Raw genomic sequence first — 21882 nt, 5'->3', positions numbered from 1 at the left:
GAGTCAACTTTGGCAGGACCAGAAGATCCCACCAGCGGGAAAGGCTGAAAAATCCCACCCATTCTCTGTCCACAATTGCTACCAGATCTGTTGAATATTTCTACCATTTTCTGTTCCTATTTCGCCCTCACTCGGACATTACATGCAACAATTATGGACTGCAGAAATGTAGATATTTACAGAGTGATGATACAAATTATTTATACTGCAGAAATCAGTAAAGTAAATGTATCATCACAAAACTCTGTTCTTGTATTAATAGTGAAAATAAAGCCTTAAAAATAATGTTTAATCATGATGTCCCAATTTTCTAAATCGTGTGAATGGTCTGATGTAACGAGAACAGTTTATCAGCATTTTTGATCCAACTTTGCAGCCTTAGAGCCCAGTTGAACAGCTTATATTTCCCATCCCTTATATCAGCTTATTGTGATGGGAAGTCTGAGGTCATGCACCACCCAACACGAAAACAGCTCCTTCCCTGCTGCCATCAGACTTTTGAATGGACCGATCTTGCATTAAATTGATCTTTCTCTACACCCTAGCTATAACTGTAACACAGCGCTCTCTCATTTCCTTCTCTATGAACGGTATGCTTTGCCTATATAGCGCGCAAAAAAACAGTACTTTTCATGTATGCTAATACGTGCGACAATAATAAATCAAATCAGTATGTAACCCTGTTATGTGTGAAGTACTGATGTGGAGATGCCAGCGTTGGACTGGGGTGAACACAGTAAGAAGTCTCACAACACCAGGTTAAAGTCCAGCAGGTTTATTTGGTAGCAAATACCATAAGCTTTCGGAGCACTGCTCCTTCGTCAGATGGAGTGGAAATGTGCTCTCAAACAGTGCAAACAGACAAAATCAAGTTGCAGAATACTGATTAGAATGCAAATCCTACAGCCAGCCAGGTCTTCAAGGTACAGACAATGTGGGTGGAGGGAACATTAAACACAGGTTAAAGAGATGTGTATTGTCTCCAGACAGAACAGAACAGAATGTGTGAAGTACCACATTGCTATCAGATAGGTGAACACGCGCCCAACATCTTGCACGTGGCATGGATATTTACTCAAATAACTAAAGGACATGGAACAGAAGTAGACCATTCAGACCCATAAACCTGTCACAACATTCAATTAGCTTAAGGCGAATCTTCACCTCATTTCTTTTTTTTTGTGACCAGTTCATATCCAGTATGGCGCAGATGCAGGGATAACATTTGTCGATGGGGTTAACTAAATTTTTAAACACAAGTGCATTCCCATAAACATTAACAAGGCAATTGACCAGATGACCTGTTTGTTAATGATGGTGCCTGAGGGACAAATGTTGGTTAGGTTACTGGGAATACAGTAAAGGAAACAACATTTTTAAAGTGGATTTTGGTTCCAATTAGATCTTGAATAGTAGAGCAGATAGGCTGTTTTAATGACTGCAAAGTCCCTGTTCCTCCTTGTGGCATAATTGTTTTGAGTGAATGGACACTTAACAAGCCTATTTACATGTAACATACAATCTGAAAACATCGTTATGTTTTACATTATGCATATGCCTGGCATCTTAATTGAAACATTATTAAAATAATCTTGCCAGTATAGAATAAACAATTGTTAATAATTACCGCAAGTCTTTTGCCGTCTTTGTCGAGTAAGGTAAGAATATAAATTAATGTCGAATCAATATTCTGCACTGTCATTGACTCATCCTTATCCTTGTGTGGAGTCAGAGGCATATCAAGAGTGATGTTGATAGTCTGAACATGGCTCGTTATATTAATTAGCGGAGGACCCAGGATGGCTGTATGAAATTCAAAAAAAAACATGAATGAAGTGGAAGTATCTGGAAAAGATGTGGAGGTTATTAGTGCAGCATAGCATCATTGTCTCTCAATGTATATGTTAGATATTTTTTCAAGGTCAGTGTCTGTGGTAAACCACTGTTAGCTTATTGCCTGTGTGTGTGTGACATGCCTGGACATGCCCCTGCCGGCCCTGCCTGGGACTCCTCCCCCCCTGGTCCAGGTATAAAGGGTGACTGCTCCCCACCCCCTGCCTCAGTCTCTGGACCAGTTCATCGGCATGGGTGTGCTCCAAGTCTTTTGCTAATAAAAGCCTATTTGTTCTTGCATACAAACTAGTCTTTGCTTGATTGATAGTGCATCAGTGTCATTAATCGATCCTACCAATGGAACTGCACTCCTTACAATGAGGACTTTCTAATTCCAATATTTAACTAAACAATAGCATAACCTTGGGATGGCAACACGCCATATACTCCAGCTAACAATGGGGAGGCAACTTACAAACTCATCACACCTGGCATGAATCACGCTGATGTGAAGATACTGTGTCTTATAAATATTTATATCAGGTTTCTTGTGAAGGGAATATTTTAAACTTCAGCTCTGATTATGGTACCAATTTGCCTGCTACAGGTAGCTCACATGCTGAGAATGTAGAAGCATAATTGACCCTGGATATTGGGGTGTTCGTTTTAATCCAAGCTAATGCAGTTTTGTTCCAATTTTTTGGATTGTCCCTTAGGACGTCAGGAGTAGGGTTTAATTGGGTTGATTGACAAGAGCAAGTTTTGCACTAATGGGAGGAGCCAGGCTAACAGAAAAAGGCAGGCTGTGTCGGTTTGGATTTGTAAGGAGCAACTCTTCTCTCTCTCCCAAGACTATAGTTCGGACCTGCTGGAAAATGGATATCTCACCACAGAAGTGTTCTGGAGGCTGGAAGACTAGCAACTCATGTATCAGCACATAAGCCTGTTGTTTGCTAACTGATCTTGAAGAGAAGTTTACATCTATGAGAAATATTGCTTAGATTGGAACGAAGAGAGATGGGAGAATTATATCTTATCATGCTGAAGTATTTCAATTAGGTAACAGTTACGCTAATTCTTTTTGTTATAGTTAAACTGTATTGTCAAATAAAGTTTGTTTTGACAAAAGCTTCCTAGTGGATCAATAGAATCACACCTGGAGTGAAACACCTTATCATTACACTAATGTCAAATCAAAAATAATTATTTTCTGGTCTAACTTTATAATATAGCTTGGAGTTTCTGATCTGAACACTGAGCCCAGAAAATAGCCGGCGGACCTAAAAATTGGTTTCGAGCCTGGCACGAAACAGTTTGCAATTGTTCCGGCTCCTGTCTAACAGTGTGAACCAGATCGCACCCAGAAAGGGCGTGAGGCTGATTAGCTTATATAAAGTAGCATGTGAGTATGCCTAGACCGTTCAAAACCCAGCACACGGAATCTTCCGGCATTCGGTCGCAGCACAATAATGGCGAGCGTCAGAGCTAGTCTCCACTAGCGGACACCTGGCACAGTGGTCATGCCAGGGGGCTCGAAGGGCATTGAAGTCCCCAGGTGGTCAGGAGGCATGGCCAGGCATCCCCCACCAGACACTTGGGCAGGTGTAGTGCCAGTGGGGCATGGGCAGCACATTGGGGGAGGCACGTGCTGTTGATGCCAATATGGGGCGGGTTTCTCAGTACACTGAAATCGGGGTGCCCTTGTGGAACAGCACCCGAGTGCTTTGAGGCCAGGCTCACCAGCATGGTTAGCCCCCACCTCCCCCACTTTAGGGGGAAAACTTTGGCCAATAATGTATTGCAAACCATCATGTGCTCACATTCCATTAACGTTGTCAGACTGTTAAAGCACTCCAAAACAAATACTTGATTTTCAAAAAAAACTGAATGAAGATTACATAGTTTCCACAGATATATATATTTTCCTACATTCCTATGTGAAACAACTCACCCTCATTAGAAATATAATCCCTCAATACAGGTTTTACTTTCTAGAACCTCAAATTATGTTTGTAAAGCAGGCAAAGAAATGTAAAAACTATTTAATTTCATTTTTGTTGACTTTGTATTAGGGTCTTTACACTCTCTGCTATCTTAAAGACTAATAGATAAAGCGCCATCCAATTTTGAGTTCTAGAATGCCACTGGATTTATGGTTCGAGGGCTCCTTCCTTCCATAACACATTCTGCTATTTTGCTAGTCAGCAGTGTGGTGAACCATCGTTGGTTCCCACCAGGTAGTACTGAGCCAGGGTCTGGCCAGTACTATGAGTCTGTATATATGTTACTGTTGGGGTTAGGGTTGGGCTATTCTACATGTTACCATTGGGGTTAGGGTTGGGCTGTTCTACCTGTAATATAGTTATTATGGTACATCCCAGTCGGGCTCCGCCTCCTGGGAGAGGTATAAAGGTCACTGCTCTGTCTGGGACCCTTTAGTCTGGGATCGTGTATTATATATGGTAGCTCTATTGTAGTAGTCAATAAAAGCCTTTATTTCCTCGAGCATCTCTAACCTCGTGAGTTATATCGCGCATCAAGCAGTGACCTTTATTCTGCTATTCACACCTTCTTTGGACTAATGCTTTGTTTCTTTATTACTATCAATACCACTCTTTGCCTTTGTCTCACCCACCCTCTCCTACTCCTGGCCTCCATCTGCCTCTCCTTCCTTTTGCGACAATATGAAATCCTTCAGATTCCTTCCCTCTTCAACTCTACAAAAAAAATAGTCACATTGGATTTGGAATGTTAACTGTGCTTTTTTTCTATCCATTCATAGGATGTGGGCATCGCTGGGTGGGTCAGTATTTATTGTCCATCCCTAATTGCCTTTGAACTGAGTGGCTTGCTCGGCCATTTCAGAGAGCATTTAAGAATCAACCACATTGCTGTGGCTCTGGAATCACATGTAGGCCAGGCAAGGTAAGGATGGCAGATTTCCTTCCCTAAAGGAAATCAGTGAATCAGATTTTTCTTTTTACAACAAACAACAATGGTTTCATGGTCATCGCTAGGTCTCTAATTCCAGATTCTTATTGAATTCAAATGTCATTATCTGCCTTGGTGGGCTTCGAACCCGGTCCACAGAGCATAACCCTGGGCTTCTGGATTATTAGTCCAGTAACAATATCACTTTTCCACTGCCTCCCCTAACCTCCAGCATCTCCCCAGATGCTGCCAGACTTTTGAGCTTGTCTCCTACATCACTATTGTGAAAACTAAAAAGAACAACTGTTAAGACACCCATGATAACTTTCAATAAGAGACACAAATTTCTCAATGATCGATTGAAATAATTACACAATAAGATGTTGGGAGCAATTCTCATATCAGCGGGGGCCTGTAGCGGGATTCATGACCGGTGTCCAGACAATCACGACTCTCCCAGGCCTCGTGCCGGAAATCAGTGCATGGTCGATTACCATATTAAAATTCACATTTTAATATCATTAACAAGCCCGGGAAGGGATCCTCCAGGCTCATTAATGCCTCCCTCCCGCTGGGAGAGGTTCGCACCAGCAGGAATTAAAGCTGGTCCCCATCAATGGGGATCAGATGTGATCACCCCGCTGGTGGGGACAGAAGCCACTGAGGCCCCACGAGATGTCAGGTGGCAGGATGGGGTGCCCTTTGGGCAGTGCCCAATCGGCACTGCCAAGGGGGTGTGGCCAGTCAGTGGTTGGGGTGGGGGGGGGGGGGGGGGGGGTGGAAGAGAGTCAGGGATGACACCGGTGATGGGTGGAGGTGGGGGGGGGGGGGGGGGCAACACGCATGCGCAATGGCCCGCTCAGCATTTTGATTCTGGCCTCTCGGGCGAGAATAGGCCCTGCACCCCCTTACCAAAGTAAATCGCGTTAGGGGCTCTGTAAAGCTCTGGAGTCCCGTTGATTAATGCCATGAACCCCATCCAAAAAACAGGCAGGAAGAACTCATGTATTCCGGTCGATTGGGCACGTTTTTTGGGAGAATCACCCTCATCATGTTTTGAGATTCTTAATAACAAGCAAAGCAAAATCAACATTGACTAAATAGCCGCAGTAGGTAATTAATCCTACATTAATATTTATGAGGCTTTCCATTCCAATTCTCTTCCTGCACACAGTGGTGCACTAAGACAGACTTTTGTCTGTTTCCATATTTCCTGGAACAGGTTACTAGTCTGTCACCAGACACTTGTAGTTTGGGGACGGAGGTAGTGGGGTGGGGGAGGTGCCACTCCTCATCAAGTGTGGCTGACCAAGAGTCTCATCCGCTCTTACCACCAGCCATTGGTGTGTTTGGAAGGATTTGCAAGTTAACCCACTCAATCTGTGTAACCACATTATGAATGCATCTTCCTTGGCCACCAAGTCCTAGGACCCAAACCCGGAGCTTCTGGTTCAGAGGCAGGGAGGCTGCCCACTGCGCCACAAGACCACCTCAATAAGGTGTAGTCACTCTTGTAAATGTAGGAAAACACAACAGGCAATTTGCACACCGCAAATTTCCACAGAGAGCAATGCGAGAATGATCAGCCAATTTAATTTTTAGAGATGCAGATTGAGAGATAAATATTGGCCAAAACACGGAGGGGAAGAATGGAAATGGTATCCTGGCATCTGAAAGGGCAGACAAGACTTTAACAACTCTTCTGAAAGTTGGCACTTCCAAAAGTTCGGCATTCCCTCGGTACCCAGATTTGGTGCTCAAGTCTCTGAGCTTGGACTCACAGCTTCCTGACCGAGAAGATAGAGTACTTACCAACTGTCTACAGATTTGATATTGTCGGAGGAACAGGGCAGTAAAGGTTTTAGTATTGATCCATCAAAACTCCAGCAGGACCAAAAGCCATCTTCTTCACTGTAACCAATAGTCCTTGGGAGGTGTTAGCAACAAATCTGTAACCTATTTAGTTCAGATCACTTAACAGTAATCTCAAGCCATTAATCTTTAGGCTAATGCAGTCTACATTTCTGATCCTAAGAAAGCAAATTAAATCCAGTGAGCTCTTTAATAATTAAAGCTGAAAAAGTAGATTTGCACTAATTGCAGTTAAGCTTTAGCTGGCGTGAAGTCAAAGTGTGTAAAAGGATTATGCTCAAGTCAGCAAATTCAGACTAGGGTTACCCGAAGTTGCTGCGCTGATGTAACATAAGCACCTCAGAGGGCAAGAACAGCAGAGCAGCTAATCCGATGTTGATGTACATCAGATTAAATATTGAACCAACCAGCAAAACCATGGGCGGAATTTTTCTGTCCCACCCGCCACAGGAATCGTAGCAGGCAGGACGCAGACCACGCAAAGGTCTGTTGAGTTGGGGTGAGAATTTCTGGCCTTGGGGTGAACACGGCCAGAAACTCCTGAGTCACTCACCTGATGAAGGGACAGCGCTCCGAAAGCTCGGGCTACCAAATAAACCTGTTGGACTTTAACCTGGTGTTGTGAGGCTTCTTACTATTTAAAATCCATTTAGAAAACATCCACTGCGTTCTCTCCCTCAACCCTTTGTTAGTTTACCACAGAATTCAATTGGATCTTTTATAAATCCGTGAACGCTCTCTTTAATTAACTCAAAATGCAGAGAGTTTGTTCTTTTTTACCCTCCGATTCTGAATTATAAATAACCCCAGTGACAATGTTATTACATACATTATAACAGTGTTTAGTAAGTAAATACTCCATTTGACATATCTACTATATTAAACAGCTGGAGCTGCTGAACAATTCCAGTCAGTCAGTTTGTTCAGTAAAACCCAAAGCTCCACCCCAAACCAACATATTTCTCTTTTTCCTTAAAATCATTGTTAATGTCAAGGAGGACAGCTACACCCATCGAATGTCTTCACCTGCAGTATCTGTGGCATAACTTCACAATGACTAACCCACCTCGATACATTTCTTTAAAACAACACAGCTCAGGGAAGCCTCAAGGAGAAAAGATGATAAATGCAGCTTGTTTTCATCCCCGAATGGGAAGAATACTCTACTTCATTGAAAAAGTGTACTGATGGGGTGGGTCTTTCAATTCTGACAGTGTTGAATTTGTGCAAAAACTGGAGTAAACCCCGCTGATTTTTTCAGCGGGATTTCAAAATGAATCTCCCACGCACTGTGCACTGCAGAGTGCCTCAGCATGAATCACACTGAACATCAGTGAATCAGTGACGCCATCCAGAATAAACAATCATGGGCAGAGCCTCCCACTGGAGAGGCCGGCTGCATAGCACTGAGCGGGCCACTGCATATGCACCAATCTGTCATAGCAGAGACTCGGTGCATGCACAGTAGCCCTGCACTGTCGGTCTCCCAATTGCTGGCCAGTTTGATCGCTGGCCAACCCCACAAAGCTGGCCGTGCGAATCTCCTCCCCCCCATCCCATCCTCCAATTGCTGCCTCCCTGATGTGTCTGGACCAGCCTCGATCCCCCCCCCGCCTCGATTTCCCATCTATTCTCCTCCTCCACCCCCGTAGACAGACATTGACAAGTTCACCTTTCTTGACCCACTTTGTGCAGAATATCACATAGCTATATAGGAAAGCATCTACCCATCTAGGCTCTGACAAAAGGGCCATCCAAACTCTATTCTCTCTCCACAGATGCCATCAGGCCTACTGAGATTTTCCAGCATTTTCTGTTTTTGTTGTGGTCGGGTGTTTAACTTAAATCACTGTAATACAGGTGTCCAGCATGTGGGGTCAACAATAATAGAGAAATTGACACAAAGCTGGTTGTGCTCTGGTATCAAACATAAACACTATGCCCATGCTTGCACTCAAATGCCAGGAAATAAACAGCATCGTTCAAGTCTATCTGTTGGAACTACAGGCCTTTTGCATTTTTTAAACTGAACTAAGAGTCTAATGGTACAATGAACAGTGAGTTCTCCAATATTTATTCAGTCACCACAAAAACAGATTGGATTATCTGGTTTATTGACTTCTTTCTGTTCTCCCAAGTTACGCATCCATGGAAAATTGCCATCATCACATTAACTTTTGAACCAAGCTATTGGTTATTCCATTAACCTTACATTAAGTATATCCATTGTATAGTTTACTTCCAGCTTACACTGGAGAAATGTGACAGCAAAATCTAGCTATACTGTCGAGTGACAATATATATTTTTTTACATGTTTTCATAGAATCCCTATGGTGCAGAAAGAGGCCATTTGGCCCACCCAGCCTGCACCAACAACAATCCCACTCAGGTTGTCTCCCCGTAACCCCACGTATTTACCCTGCTAATCGCCCTGACACTAAAGGGCAATTTTACAATAGCCAATCCACCTAACCAGCACATCTTTGGATATGTAATCATATTTAAAAGATTAATCAGATGTATTAAAATGTTAAGAAACAATTAGAGGAGAGTACCTAGGCCTAACCAACTTTGGCTGCTTCATCAATGACCTTCCTTCCATTATAAGTGGGGATGTTCGCTGATGACAGTGCAATGTTCAGCAACATTCGGAACTCCTCAGGTACTGAAGTATTCCATGTCCAAATGCAACAAGACATGGACGATATCTCAGCTTGGACTGACATGCAGCATGGTAACATTCGCAGCACACAAGTGCCAGGCAATGACCATCTCCAACGAAAGATAATCTAGCCATTTTCCTTTGACATGCAACTGCATTACCATTACTGAATTCCCCATTACATCTTGGGGGCTTACCATAAACCCGAAGATGACCTGGATATAAATACTGTGGCTACCATAGCAGTCTAGGAATCCTGCATGGGTTACTCACCTCCCGTCTCCCCAAACACAGTCCAATACCTACAACACACAAATCAGGAGTGTGATGGTATACGCACTTATTTGGATGAGTGTAGCTCCAACAACACTCGAAGTTTGACATCATCCAGACAAAGCAGCCTACTGGATTGGCACCCCATCCGCAAACACTCACTCCCTCCATCATCGACACACAGTAACAGCAGTGTGTACCATCTACAAGATACACTGCAGGAATTCACAAAGGATCCTTGGCATAACCTTCCAAACTCATGACTGCTACCATCTAGAAGGACAAGGGCAGCAGACACATGGGAACACCACCACCTGGAGATTCCCCGCCAAGCTGCACACCATTCTGACTTGGAAATATAAATCACCATTTCTTCAATGTCGCTGGGTCAAAATTTTGGAACTCCCTCCCTAACAGCACTGTGGGTGTACCTTTGCTACCAAATAAACCTGTTGGACTTTAACCTGGTGTTGTTAAACTTCTTACTGTGTGTACCTACAGCACATGGACTGCAGTGATTCAAAGCAACAGCTCACCACCACCGTCACAAGGATGGGCAATAGATGCGGGCCTAGCCAACGAAGCACACATCCCATAAACAAATGAAATTTAAAAAGTAGCCAAACCAGAATTTCAGGAACTTTCTTACTAAGATAAAAATATTAGCAAGTTTTCTACCAAAACAGTCTTTCACGTTGGTGAGTAGGTTGAAAGCTAGAAACTCATTCCTATTCATCAAATGGGGTCCATATGCTGAACATTCACCCATATTGCTGTTAGTGAGGGAGTTCCAGGAATAGGGCCTGTGTGGGATTCTTGTGGGTGCAGGCTCAATGGGCTGAATGGCCTCCTTCTGCACTGTAGGGATTCTACGATTCTAAGAAGAAACAACATATTTTTTCAAGGCATTTGGGTGTGTAACTTGGGTATTCAACTTGGGTATTCGCTTGCCACCTCGTTGGTACAAATCATGGTTTGGGAAGTGCTGTTGAAGAAAGTTGTTGCATGTAGATAGCAAACACAACAAGCAAGTTGGAAGGAGGAAAGGAGATGGTGGACACGGTGCCAATCAATTGGGTCGCTTTGTTCTGGATGTTGTCAAGCTTCTTGAGCATTTTGAAGCTGCACCCATCTAGCAAAGTGAAGTCTTTCTTATTTGTACATGGAATGTGGACGTTACCAGTGAGGTCAATATTTATTGCCCATCCCTAATTACCCTTAAGGTGATGGTGAGCCACCTTCTTGAATCGCTGCAGTCCATGTGGCATAGGTACATCCACAGTGCTGTTAGGAAGGGAATTCCAAGGTTTTGACCCAGTAACAATGAAGGTAGAGCGATGAGGTCTGGCTTGGAGAGGAACCTGCAGGTGGTGATGTTCCCATGCATCTGCTACCCTTGTCCTAAGTGGTAGAGGCAATAGGTTTGGAATACCCTGTTGAAGGAGCCTTGGTGAGTTACTGCACCCTATACATGGCACACATTGCTGCTACTACCGTGCAATGGTGGAGCGAGCGATTATTTGAGATTGTGGATGGGATGCCAAATCAAGTAAGCAGTTTTATCCTGGATGGTGTCGAGCTTTGAGTGTTTTTGGAACTGCACTCATCCAGGCAAGTGTTGGATACATCATCATGTTCCTGACTTGCGCCTTGTATACAGTCAACAAGCTTTGGGAAGTCAAGAGATGAATTACTTACCACAGAATTCCAAACCTCTGACCTGCTCTTGTTGACAAAGCAATTATATGGCTAGTCCATGATAATTTGAGCTCATCGTAGAAATACATCACTGTTCCTTTGCTGGGTCAAAATTGTGGAACTCCCTCCTTGACATCACAATGGGTGTAGTGGTTCAAGAAAGCAGCTTGCTACCACCTTAACAATGGCAATTAGGGGTGGGCAATAAATGCTGCCCTAGTCAACAAAGAACACGTCTCATAAATGAATGAAATAAAAAACAATTAAAATGTAGCCAAATCAGAATTTCAAGTTAACAAGTTTTCAACCGTAATAATATTTTACCTTTATGAGTGGGTTCAAATCCAGAGACTCATTCAGCTTTGTCAAATTTCAAAGCTAGTGAATAAAGATATCTATTAAACCAGTTCCTAATATCCTTCATCAATTCAGTACTTGAGCAATGTTTCTGTTTTTTCAGGGAGACTACTATTGCGTCAGAGATCTTGCGGTCTTCTATTTTGCTTGTCAATGTTTCATTGTTTCTAACGCAACCGTTGGCTGATTGCTGGTAGATACTTGGCAGTAGTCCAGAAAGGAATTCCATTTTAAACCTATTTCTTCTTGCAATTCGCCACAAAGCCTCTCCTCACACATCCTTGCACAGTGTGCATACCGGATGCGGCACATTGAGAAATTGAACACATGTTCCTTCCAGTCTATGGCTTCTGACACTGATGCCCCAATATGAGGTGCCACCCCACCATCTAAGTTTGATCTTTAAGGCATGAGAAAGGTTATCAATGGATGTGATAGGTGACACAACAATGTACTGTGCATCACAAGTAAATCACTCTGGTTCCTATTTTCAAGGGGAATAGGGATAGCCCAGGAAATTACCGACCAGTGAGCCTAACCTCAGTGGTTGGTAAGCTGATGGAGAAGATCCTGAGGGACAAGGTTTATGAGCATTTAGAGAGGTTTAGTATGCTCAAGAATACCCAGCATGGCTTTGTCAAAGGCAGATCGTGCCTTACGAGCCTGGTGGAGTTCGTCGAAATGTGACTAAACACATTGACAAAGGGAAAGCGGTAGATGTGGTTTATATGGATTTTAGCAAGGCGTTCGATAAGGTCCCCCATGCAAGGCTTCTAGAAAAAGTGAGAGGGCATGGGATCCAAGGGGCTGCTGCCCGGTGGATCCAGAACTGGCTTGCCCAAAGGAGGCAGAGAGTGGGTATAGATGGGTCTTTTTCTAAATGGAGGTCGGTCACCAGTGGTGTGCCCCAGGGATCTGTTCTGGGACCCTTGCTGTTTGTTATTTTCATAAATGACCTGGATGAGGAAGTGGAGGGATGGGTTGGTAAGTTTGCCGACGACACGAAGGTTGGCGAGGTTGTGGATAGTCTGGAGGGATGTCAGAAGTTACAGAGGGACATAGATAGGATGCAAGACTGGGCGGAGAAGTGGCAGATGGACTTCAACCCAGATAAATACGTAGTGGTCCATTTTGGCAGGTCAAATGGGATGAAGGAGTACAATATAAAGGGAAAGACTCTTGGTACTGTAGAGGATCAGAAAGACCTTGGGGTCCAGGTCCATAGGACTCTAAAATCGGCCCCGCAGGTGGAGGAGGTGGTTCAGAAGGCGTATGGTGTGCTGGCCTTTATCAATCGAGGGATTGAGTTTAGGAGTCCGGGGATAATGAAGCAGCTATACAAGACCCTGGTCAGACCCCACTTGGAGTACTGTGCTCACTTCTGGTCGCCTCATTACAGGAAGGATGTGGAAAAGATTGAAAGGGTGCAGAGGAGATTTACAAGGATGTTGCCTGGATTGAGTGGCATGCCTTATGAAGATAGGCTGAGGGAGCTTGGTCTTTTCTCCTTGGAGAGACGTAGGATGAGAGGAGACCTAATAGAGGTATATAAGATGTTGAGAGGCATAGATCGGGTGGACTCTCAGAGGCTTTTTCCCAGGGTGGAAATGGCTGCTACGAGAGGACACAGCTTTAAGGTGCTGGGTGGTAGCTACAGGGGAGATGTTAGGGGGAAGTTTTTCACACAGAAGGAATTGTATTGAAGGACATGCTCTGGAATACGCTGAGCATTTCTCTACCTCGGCAGTCACCTCACTTTAAAACCCACCATTGATGAGGCGATGCGACCAACACTGGATCAGCTGCCCCAGTTCGGCCTTCTACAAACTGTGATAGTGGGTGTTTGACAACAAGAGATCCCTGAAAAACAACAAAAGCGTACAGAGCGGTTGTCATCACCACACTCTTGTCCTGCAGAAAGACTGAACTATGAGTTGTAGAGAAATTCCGTCTTCTAAATTCAATTGGGTGACTGTTGAACAAATGTTAGTGCCCTTCTTGAAACCAGGTCCATGTGTATTCAGGAAATATTCCCACAAAATCAATTTCTGTGTTCTGCCCACTGTGTTGAACATAGAACTGTGGTGGACCTCAGTTGTGCCTTTGTCCTATATGGACCACCGTTGTGTGTGCTTGTCATACCTGGACACATCCCCTTCCAGTTTGGGTCCTCCCCTCAGCACCTAGTATAAAGGTGGCTGTCTCCTCCCCCTTGTTCAGTCCAGGTTGGTTATTTGTTGGGATCTGCTCCTGATTCTGTTGTGAATAAAAGCCTACACTTATATTGGCATATCGGTAGTCTTTCGCCTTATTGATAGCGCATCAAGAACATAGAACAGTACAGCACAGTACAGGCCCTTCAGCCCTCGATGTTGTGCCGAGCTTTGTCCGAAACCAAGATCAAACTATCCCACTCCCTATCATTCTGGTGTGCTCCATGTGCCTATCCAATAACCGCTTGAAAGTTCCCAAAGTGTCCCACTCCACTATCAAAGCAGGCAGTCTATTCCACACCCCAACCACTCTCTGAGTAAAGAACCTTCCTCAGACATCCTTCCTTTATCTCCCACCATGAACCTTATAGTTATGCCCCCTAGTAATAGTTACATCCACCTGAGGAAATAGTCTCTGACAAGGCTAAAAAAAACATTTTCCACACCAGGCCCTGTGCTCTCAAACGGCCAACTTTCCAGGGCAGGGCAAAGGAAACATTTCCAAGGCAATGTGAAGTTCTCCTTAAAGCACCATGGCATCAGCCTTAATGGCTGACAGGAGACCACTGACTTGTCCATCAAGCTGTATCGCACTTCAAGATAAAGTGCCTTAAATGAGGCAGAGGGATGGCAGAGAAGGTAAACAAAGGAAGCAAATCTGACACTCCACAACTCACTGCCTCATGGGATCTCCAGCCCCACATGCCCAAAAACCAGCTTGCTCCATCAACTCCTGGCAGCAACTCACCACCCCAACTAGACATCACCCTCGAATCGAGGGACATCTGACACACTTTCAGTTACCAGACCTGCTTAATGTGTTGCCACAGCATGCAGCCAAGTATTTGCAAACAAAAAGTGGTTAGTCTTCGTTAGTGCTAAATTACTGCAGAGTTTAAAAAAAATAATTAAGGCACTCACTGTCACGCATTGGCAGAAGTTCATTCGATTCCACCCACTTGGATTTAGATGTGCTGGTGATGCTTTTAACCCGGACCCAGTAAAGATTACGAAAATTCTCAAAAGTCTGAGAGAGGTCACATGACAGAGTCGAAATATTGGTGCATTTCTCCACTGGAATGAATGTCCCATTACTCTTGCTTTAAACAAAATAAAACAAGACAAGTCAATCGCTGACATGACCACGTGAGGCTTTTGTGGGTTGCATCAACCAAGGCTTTAACAAATTTAATGGCACTGCAATTTTCATTTAAAATAAAATTCGTGTAGAGGCTAAGCTGCTGTAAAATTGTTAAGGTAGATTGTTTATAACAGCCAACACTGCACAAAGCATTCGAAAAGCAGAATCCAACACGGGCTTTGAAATTGCTGGTTGTGACACTTCACTAAAGCCCATCTGTTGGTGCCGTTTAATTTCACTCATGGGGAGTCAATACAGCAAGTAATCGTAAAGTCAAACGGGATTGGGCAGTAGGTCACATTGGAGCTTCGTCCCCATTTCAGAGATATACATTTATCCTTATTTATAAGTTTAAATGGTCTTACACAAATAGTCACAACTAATTAACAGAACTTATAGACACTTGAGAAGCAGAGAATTAGAATGAATTGGAGGAAGACAATTTATCTGTTGCAGGAAACTTTGCCACCAATGTTGCAATAAAGAGATGGGTGGGGAACAAAGGGACTAAAAAAGGGTGAGGCAAGGATACAAGGCTGGAGGAGGTTACAAAGAGAGTGGGACATGGCCATTGAGGGATTTGAAGGCACAAAAAGCTGGGGGAAATTCTTTGCAGGTTCTCTCTCTTTCCTGCCAGAGCTTTGACAGACATTTGGCTGAGCCCTGGGAGAATTGTTGTATCTAAATAAACATTTTAGAGAATATATACAAAGCTTCTCAAAGAATGCAGCAATTATCTGTTGCAAGAGGTCGGAGAACCCCCACAAAAGTTCCAGGTGAAGGGATTTACAGCCAATATGTTGAAGGGCTGCTGCCTCACAGTACCAGGGACCCAGGTTCGCACATTCTTCCCGTGTCTGTGTGGGTTTCCTCCGGGTGCTCCGATTTCCTCCCACAATCCAAAGATGTGCAGGTTAGGTTCATTGGTCATGCTCAATTGTCCATTAGTGTCAGGGGGATTATGTGGGGTTACAGGGGTAAGGTCTGGGAGGGGATGATCCATCAGAGAGCCAGTGCAGACCTGGGTGGGATTGTTGCCGGTGCAGGCTCGATGGGCTGAATGGTCTCCTGCATTGTAGGGATTCTATGGCAGGAAGCTAAAGGTTAGCAAGGACCAGGGCTGAAGAGCGAGCTGGATGCTGAATTTTGAACAAATACTGTGTTGATGTTTATAATAAAAGCAAATTATTCCAGATGCTGGAATCTGAACCAAAAGTCCAGTCTTGAAATGTTGGCTCTGTTCTCTTCCCATGGATACTGTCAGACCTGCTGAGATTTTCCAGCATTTTCTATTTCTCATGTGCATGTTAACTGGAGAATGGGAGCCCAGGAAAGAGAACATTGGAATATTGAGAGAAGCTTTACAGAAATTCATGATTCAGTATTTGGAAAACCTGGGTTGGGTTGGAAGGAAGGGAAGAATTGTTGTATCTAAATAGACATTTTAGGCAATATATACATAGCTTCTCAAAGAATGCAGCAATGTTCCATTGCAAGAGATCGGAGAACCCCCACAAAAATTCCACGTGAAGGGATTTACAGCCAATATGTTGAAGGGCTGCTGCCTCTCAGTGCCAAAGACCCAGGTTTAATTCCAGCACTGTGTGGAGTTTGCACATTCTTTCCGTATCTGCATGAGTAATTGTCATGGAGATATCTGCTATAGGCATGTGATAATGATCAAATCAAATTATTTGCAAATTTTCCACAAGGACTGCTCATGTCGCCACCATTGAAGGTGGTAGGATAAGTTGATTAATGGTAAATGGTATTGTCTTTGAAAAAAAAAAGGCATTAAGAGTACAAAAGCAAAAGTAGTAATGCAAAATCTTTACAAAACATTGGTTAAACTGGTGTACTGCATCCAATTGTGGAAACCACACTTTAGGAAGGATATCATAGATTTGGAGAGAGCAGTTATTAAAATGTATTCATGGGATGTGGATGTCATTGGTTAGGCCAACATTTATTGCCCATCTCTAATTTCCCTTGAGATGGTGGTGACGAGCTGCCTTCTTGAATTATGACAGTCTATGTGGTGTAGGTACACCTACAATGCTGTTAGGGAGGGAATTCCATTGTTCTGACCCAGCGAAAGAACAGTGAAATATTTTCAAGGGGAGCTCAAAGCATCATGGACCAGCCAAATAATGGTATGGCTACAAGAGCAGGTCAGAGGTTTGGAATTCTGTGGTGAATAATTCACCTGATGACATCCCAAAGCTTGTCCCCTGTAGAGAAGACGCAAGTCAGGAGTGTGATCCACCACCTCAAATAATCACTCGTTCCACCATTACACAGTGGTAGCAATGTGTGCCATCTACATGGTACAGCAACTCACCCAGGCTCCTTTGACAGCACCTTCCAAACCCATGACCTCTACCACCAAGAAAGACAAGGATAGCAGGTGCATAGGAACATCACCACCTGTAAGTTTTCCTCCAAGCTAGGTACCATCTCTCCACCTTTATTGATGTACCTATGTCACATGGACTGCAGCAGTTCAGGAAGGTGGCACATCACCATCTTCTCAAGGGCAATTAGGGATGGACAATAAATACTGGCCAAGCCAGTTATATCCACATCCTATGAACAAATAAAGAAGACTCCACTTTGTTAGATGGGTGAAGCTTCAACACACTGAAGAAGCTTAACACCAGCCTGAACAAAGCAACCCAATTGACTGGCACCATGTCCACCACCTTCTTTCACTCCCTCCATCTTGCTTGCAGTGTTTGCTATCTATATGTAACAACTTCTCTTTGACAACCCTTCCCAAATGTACAGGTTAGGTTGATTGGCCATGCTAAAGTTGCCCCTTAGGGTCCCATGATGTGTAGGCTGGGGAAGGATTAGCGAGGTAAATACATGGGGTTACGGGAATAGGGTCTGAGTGGGATGCTCCATCAGAAAGTGATGGGTCGAATAGCCTGCTTTTACACTGTAGTGATTCTATTTGATTTGTCACATGTATTAGCATACAGTGAAAAGTGTTGTTTCTTGCTTACTATACAGACAAAACATACCCTTCATAGAGAAGGAAACAAGAGTGCAGAACGTAATGTTACAGTCATTGTTAGGGTATAGAGAAAGATCAACTTAATGCAAGGTAGGTCCATTCAAAGGTTTGACGGCAGCAGGGAAGAAGCTATTCTTGAGTCGGTTGATAAGTGACCTCAGACTTTTTGTATCTTATTCCCAAAGGAAGAACATAGAACATAGAACATAGAACAGTACAGAACAGGCCCTTCGGCCCACGATGTTGTGCCGAGCTTTATCTGAAACCAAGATCAAGCTATCCCACTCCCTATCATCCTGGTGTGCTCCATGTGCCTATCCAATAACCGCTTAAATGTTCCTAAAGTGTCTGACTCCACTATTACTGCAGGCAGTCCATTCCACACCCCAACCACTCTCTGCGTAAAGAACCTACCTCTGATATCCGTCCTGTATCTCCCACCACGAACCCTATAGTTATGCCCCCTTGTAATAGCTCCATCCACCCGAGGAAATAGTCTTTGAATGTTCACTCTATCTATCCCCTTCATCATTTTATACACCTCTATTAAGTCTCCCCTCAGCCTCCTCCGCTCCAGAGAGAACAGCCCTAGCTCCCTCAACCTTTCCTCATAAGACCTACCCTCCAAACCAGGCAGCATCCTGGTAAATCTCCTCTGCACTCTTTCCAGCGCTTCCACATCCTTCCTATAGTGAGGTGACCAGAACTGCACACAATATTCCAAATGTGGTCTCACCAAGGTCCTGTACAGTTGCAGCATAACCCCACGGCTCTTAAACTCCAACCCCCTGTTAATAAAAGCTAACACACTATAGGCCTTCTTCACAGCTCTATCCACTTGACTGGCAACCTTTAGAGATCTGTGGATATGGACCCCAAGATCTCTCTGTTCCTCCACAGTCTTCAGAACCCTACCTTTGACCCTGTAATCCACATTTAAATTTGTCCTACCAAAATGAATCACCTCACATTTATCAGGGTTAAACTCCATTTGCCATTTTTCAGCCCAGCTTTGCATCCTATCTATGTCTCTTTGCAGCCTACAACAGCCCTCCACCTCATCCACTACTCCACCAATCTTGGTGTCATCAGCAAATTTACTGATCCACCCTTCAGCCCCCTCCTCTAAGTCATTAATAAAAATCACAAAGAGCAGAGGACCAAGCACTGATCCCTGCGGCACACCGCTAGCAACCTGCCTCCAATCCGAAAATTTTCCATCGACCACCACCCTCTGTCTTCGGTCAGACAGCCAGTTGCCTATCCAATCGGCCAACTTTCCCTCTATCCCACACCTCCTCACTTTCATCATAAGCCGACCATGGGGGACCTTATCAAACGCCTTACTAAAATCCATGTATATGACATCAACTGCCCTACCTTCATCAACACACTTAGTTACCTCCTCAAAAAATTCTATCAAATTTGTGAGGCACGACTTGCCCTTCACGAATCCGTGCTGACTATCTCGGATTAATCCGCATCTTTCTAAATGGTCGTAAATCCCATCCCTAAGGACCCTTTCCATCAATTTACCAACCACCGAAGTAAGACTAACCGGTCTATAATTACCAGGGTCATTTCTATTCCCTTTCTTAAACAGAGGAACAACATTCGCCATTCTCCAGTCCTCTGGCACCATCCCCGTGGACAACGAGGACCCAAAGATCAACGCCAAAGGCTCTGCAATCTCATCCCTTGCCTCCCAAAGAATCCTAGGATACATTTCATCAGGCCCAGGGGACTTATCGACCTTCAGTTTATTCAAAACTGCCAAGACATCCTCCCTCCGAACATCTATTTCCTCCAGCCTATTAGCCTGTAACACCTTCTCTTCCTCAAAAACATGGCCCCTCTCCTTGGTGAACACTGAAGAAAAGTATTCATTCATCACCTCGCCTATCTCTACTGACTCCATACACAAGTTCCCACTACTGTCCTTGACCGGCCCTAACCTCACCCTGGTCATTCTTTTATTCCTCACATAAGAGTAAAAAGCCTTGGGGTTTTCCTTGATCCGACCCGCCAAGGACTTCTCATGTCCCCTCCTAGCTCTCCTAAGCCCCTTTTTCAGCTCATTCCTTGCTAACTTGTAACCCTCAATCGAGCCATCTGAACCTTGTTTCCTCATCCCTACATAAGCTTCCCTCTTCCTTTTCACAAGACATTCCACCTTCCAGAAGGTGGAAGAGAGAATGTCCGGGGTGCGTGGGGTCCTTAATTATGTTGCCTGCTTTGCCGAGGCAGCGGGAAGTGTAAACAGAGTCAATGGATGGGAAGCTGGTCTGCTTGATGGATTGGGCTACATTCACGACCTTGTTTAGTTTCTTGCGGTCTTGGGTAAAGCAGGAGCCCATACCAAGCTGTGATACAACCAGAAATAATACTTTCTATGGTGCATCTGTAAAAATTGGAGAGAGTCATAGCTGACATGCCAAATTTCCTTAGTCTTCTGAGAAAGTAGAGGCGTTGGTGGATTCTATGACTTGTACCAACTCGGTGGCGAGGGTATCAGATTCAAGGGGACACCCAAGTTACACACAAAATGCCTTGGAAAAATATGCTGTTGGTCCTTCATCCAATGGGTTAAAATCTTGTAACTCCCTCACTAACAGCAATATGGGTGAATATTCAGCACATGGAGCAATCCAAGGAGCAAGCAGCTCCTCACCAATTGCTCCTGGGCAACTGTGATGGGTTTAAAAGCTGCTTTGCCTAGCAATGCCCACATCCCAAGACTGAATTTAAACAATGCACTGTGTTCACTGGAGAAATCCAACAACAACAGACATAGCTACCTACCTTAAATTACAGGCTGCAACTGAGTACCACGTGTCCAGACCTGACCCAGCTCCCGCTTTCCATGTCACCAAATACCGAAAGTTTACAGAAGTTAATTTCACATTCTGTGGTGCGAGCAGCTGACCTAAAACTAAATAACAAATGCACATTTAGGCTTCTGGTGTGGAAACAATGCCCTCACTACCCACAATTTATTTGAAGATTCTTTCGACATTAACGCATTTTTGGAGCTTGTTTTTATTTGCTGAAGATTACCATTTTAAGATCAGCTGTCCAGGTCTCTGGTGGACTGCGGGACACCAGAGAAACAGTGGGGTAAAAAAACAAAACAGAAAACAAGTTTCAGAAAATGGACAATACAGGATGTTCATTCAGTGAAATAGGGAATAAACAGAAGTGAAAAAAGGCAAATAGTTTTTAAAATTTTGATTGACATTTAGGCCTAGATTTCCACTCACGCATCGGTTACACAGGGTCAGGAGAATTCCCGACTTCAGAAAGTGTTTGAGCAAGCATCAGATTTTTGTTCCAGGGTGATGGGTTATCCTGGGAGTTGGACCAGGCTACCCCGGAATAATGATGGAAGATGTTGAGGGCAGAGACAGGCTGGGTGGACAGAAGTCCTGCTTTGCTGTTCCGGCACAGTGTTGACATTTGCAGTCCTCACATCTCTTCACCGTCCCCATCCCTATGCCCCATCCATGCCACCTCATGCCCACTTCCACGGCCCTTATGCCAACTTGGTCCCAACACATGCCTCAACCCAACAAGTTCTGCCCTTCCACCAACCATGCCAAATCACCCAATATCCACCAAGGGCAGAACTCAGGACCCTTGCTGAGATTAAATAAAGTTCCAAATTTTCCATTGCAGACTTATGGACATTAAAACTCAAAATTGTGGTACATACCTTGTAGTAGATGCCACGTAAGCACACCAGAGAAAGAGACCACTTGTTCATTCAAGTGGACTTACTACAGTGTGATTAATATTAATTTTGCCAAATAACCTCTCCATCACTGAAAATGGACTCCACCAAATGTAGTGCCTATTCTGATTTTAATTATTGATGGAGATTTT

The 21882-nt window shown here is 44.1% G+C and overlaps 1 protein-coding gene across 2 annotated transcripts in view; it reads right to left on the bottom strand.

The window, feature by feature from the left end:
- Window positions 1–21882, bottom strand: part of LOC144492971 (interferon alpha/beta receptor 2-like) — a 42778-nt gene that overhangs the window by 9744 nt on the left and 11152 nt on the right. For both annotated transcript variants that reach the window (XM_078211698.1, XM_078211700.1), the window contains exons 3-5: window positions 20803–20932; window positions 14762–14940; window positions 1628–1803 (exon numbers count right to left, since the gene is read on the bottom strand). In XM_078211698.1, the coding sequence (XP_078067824.1) occupies window positions 1628–1803; window positions 14762–14940; window positions 20803–20932 (485 nt within the window). The remainder of the gene's footprint in view (window positions 1–1627; window positions 1804–14761; window positions 14941–20802; window positions 20933–21882) is intronic.

This window comes from Mustelus asterias, chromosome 4 (genome assembly GCF_964213995.1).
Source record: "Mustelus asterias chromosome 4, sMusAst1.hap1.1, whole genome shotgun sequence".
NCBI classification, from domain to species: Eukaryota; Metazoa; Chordata; class Chondrichthyes; order Carcharhiniformes; family Triakidae; genus Mustelus; species Mustelus asterias.
This window is presented reverse-complemented; position numbering and strand designations above follow the sequence as displayed.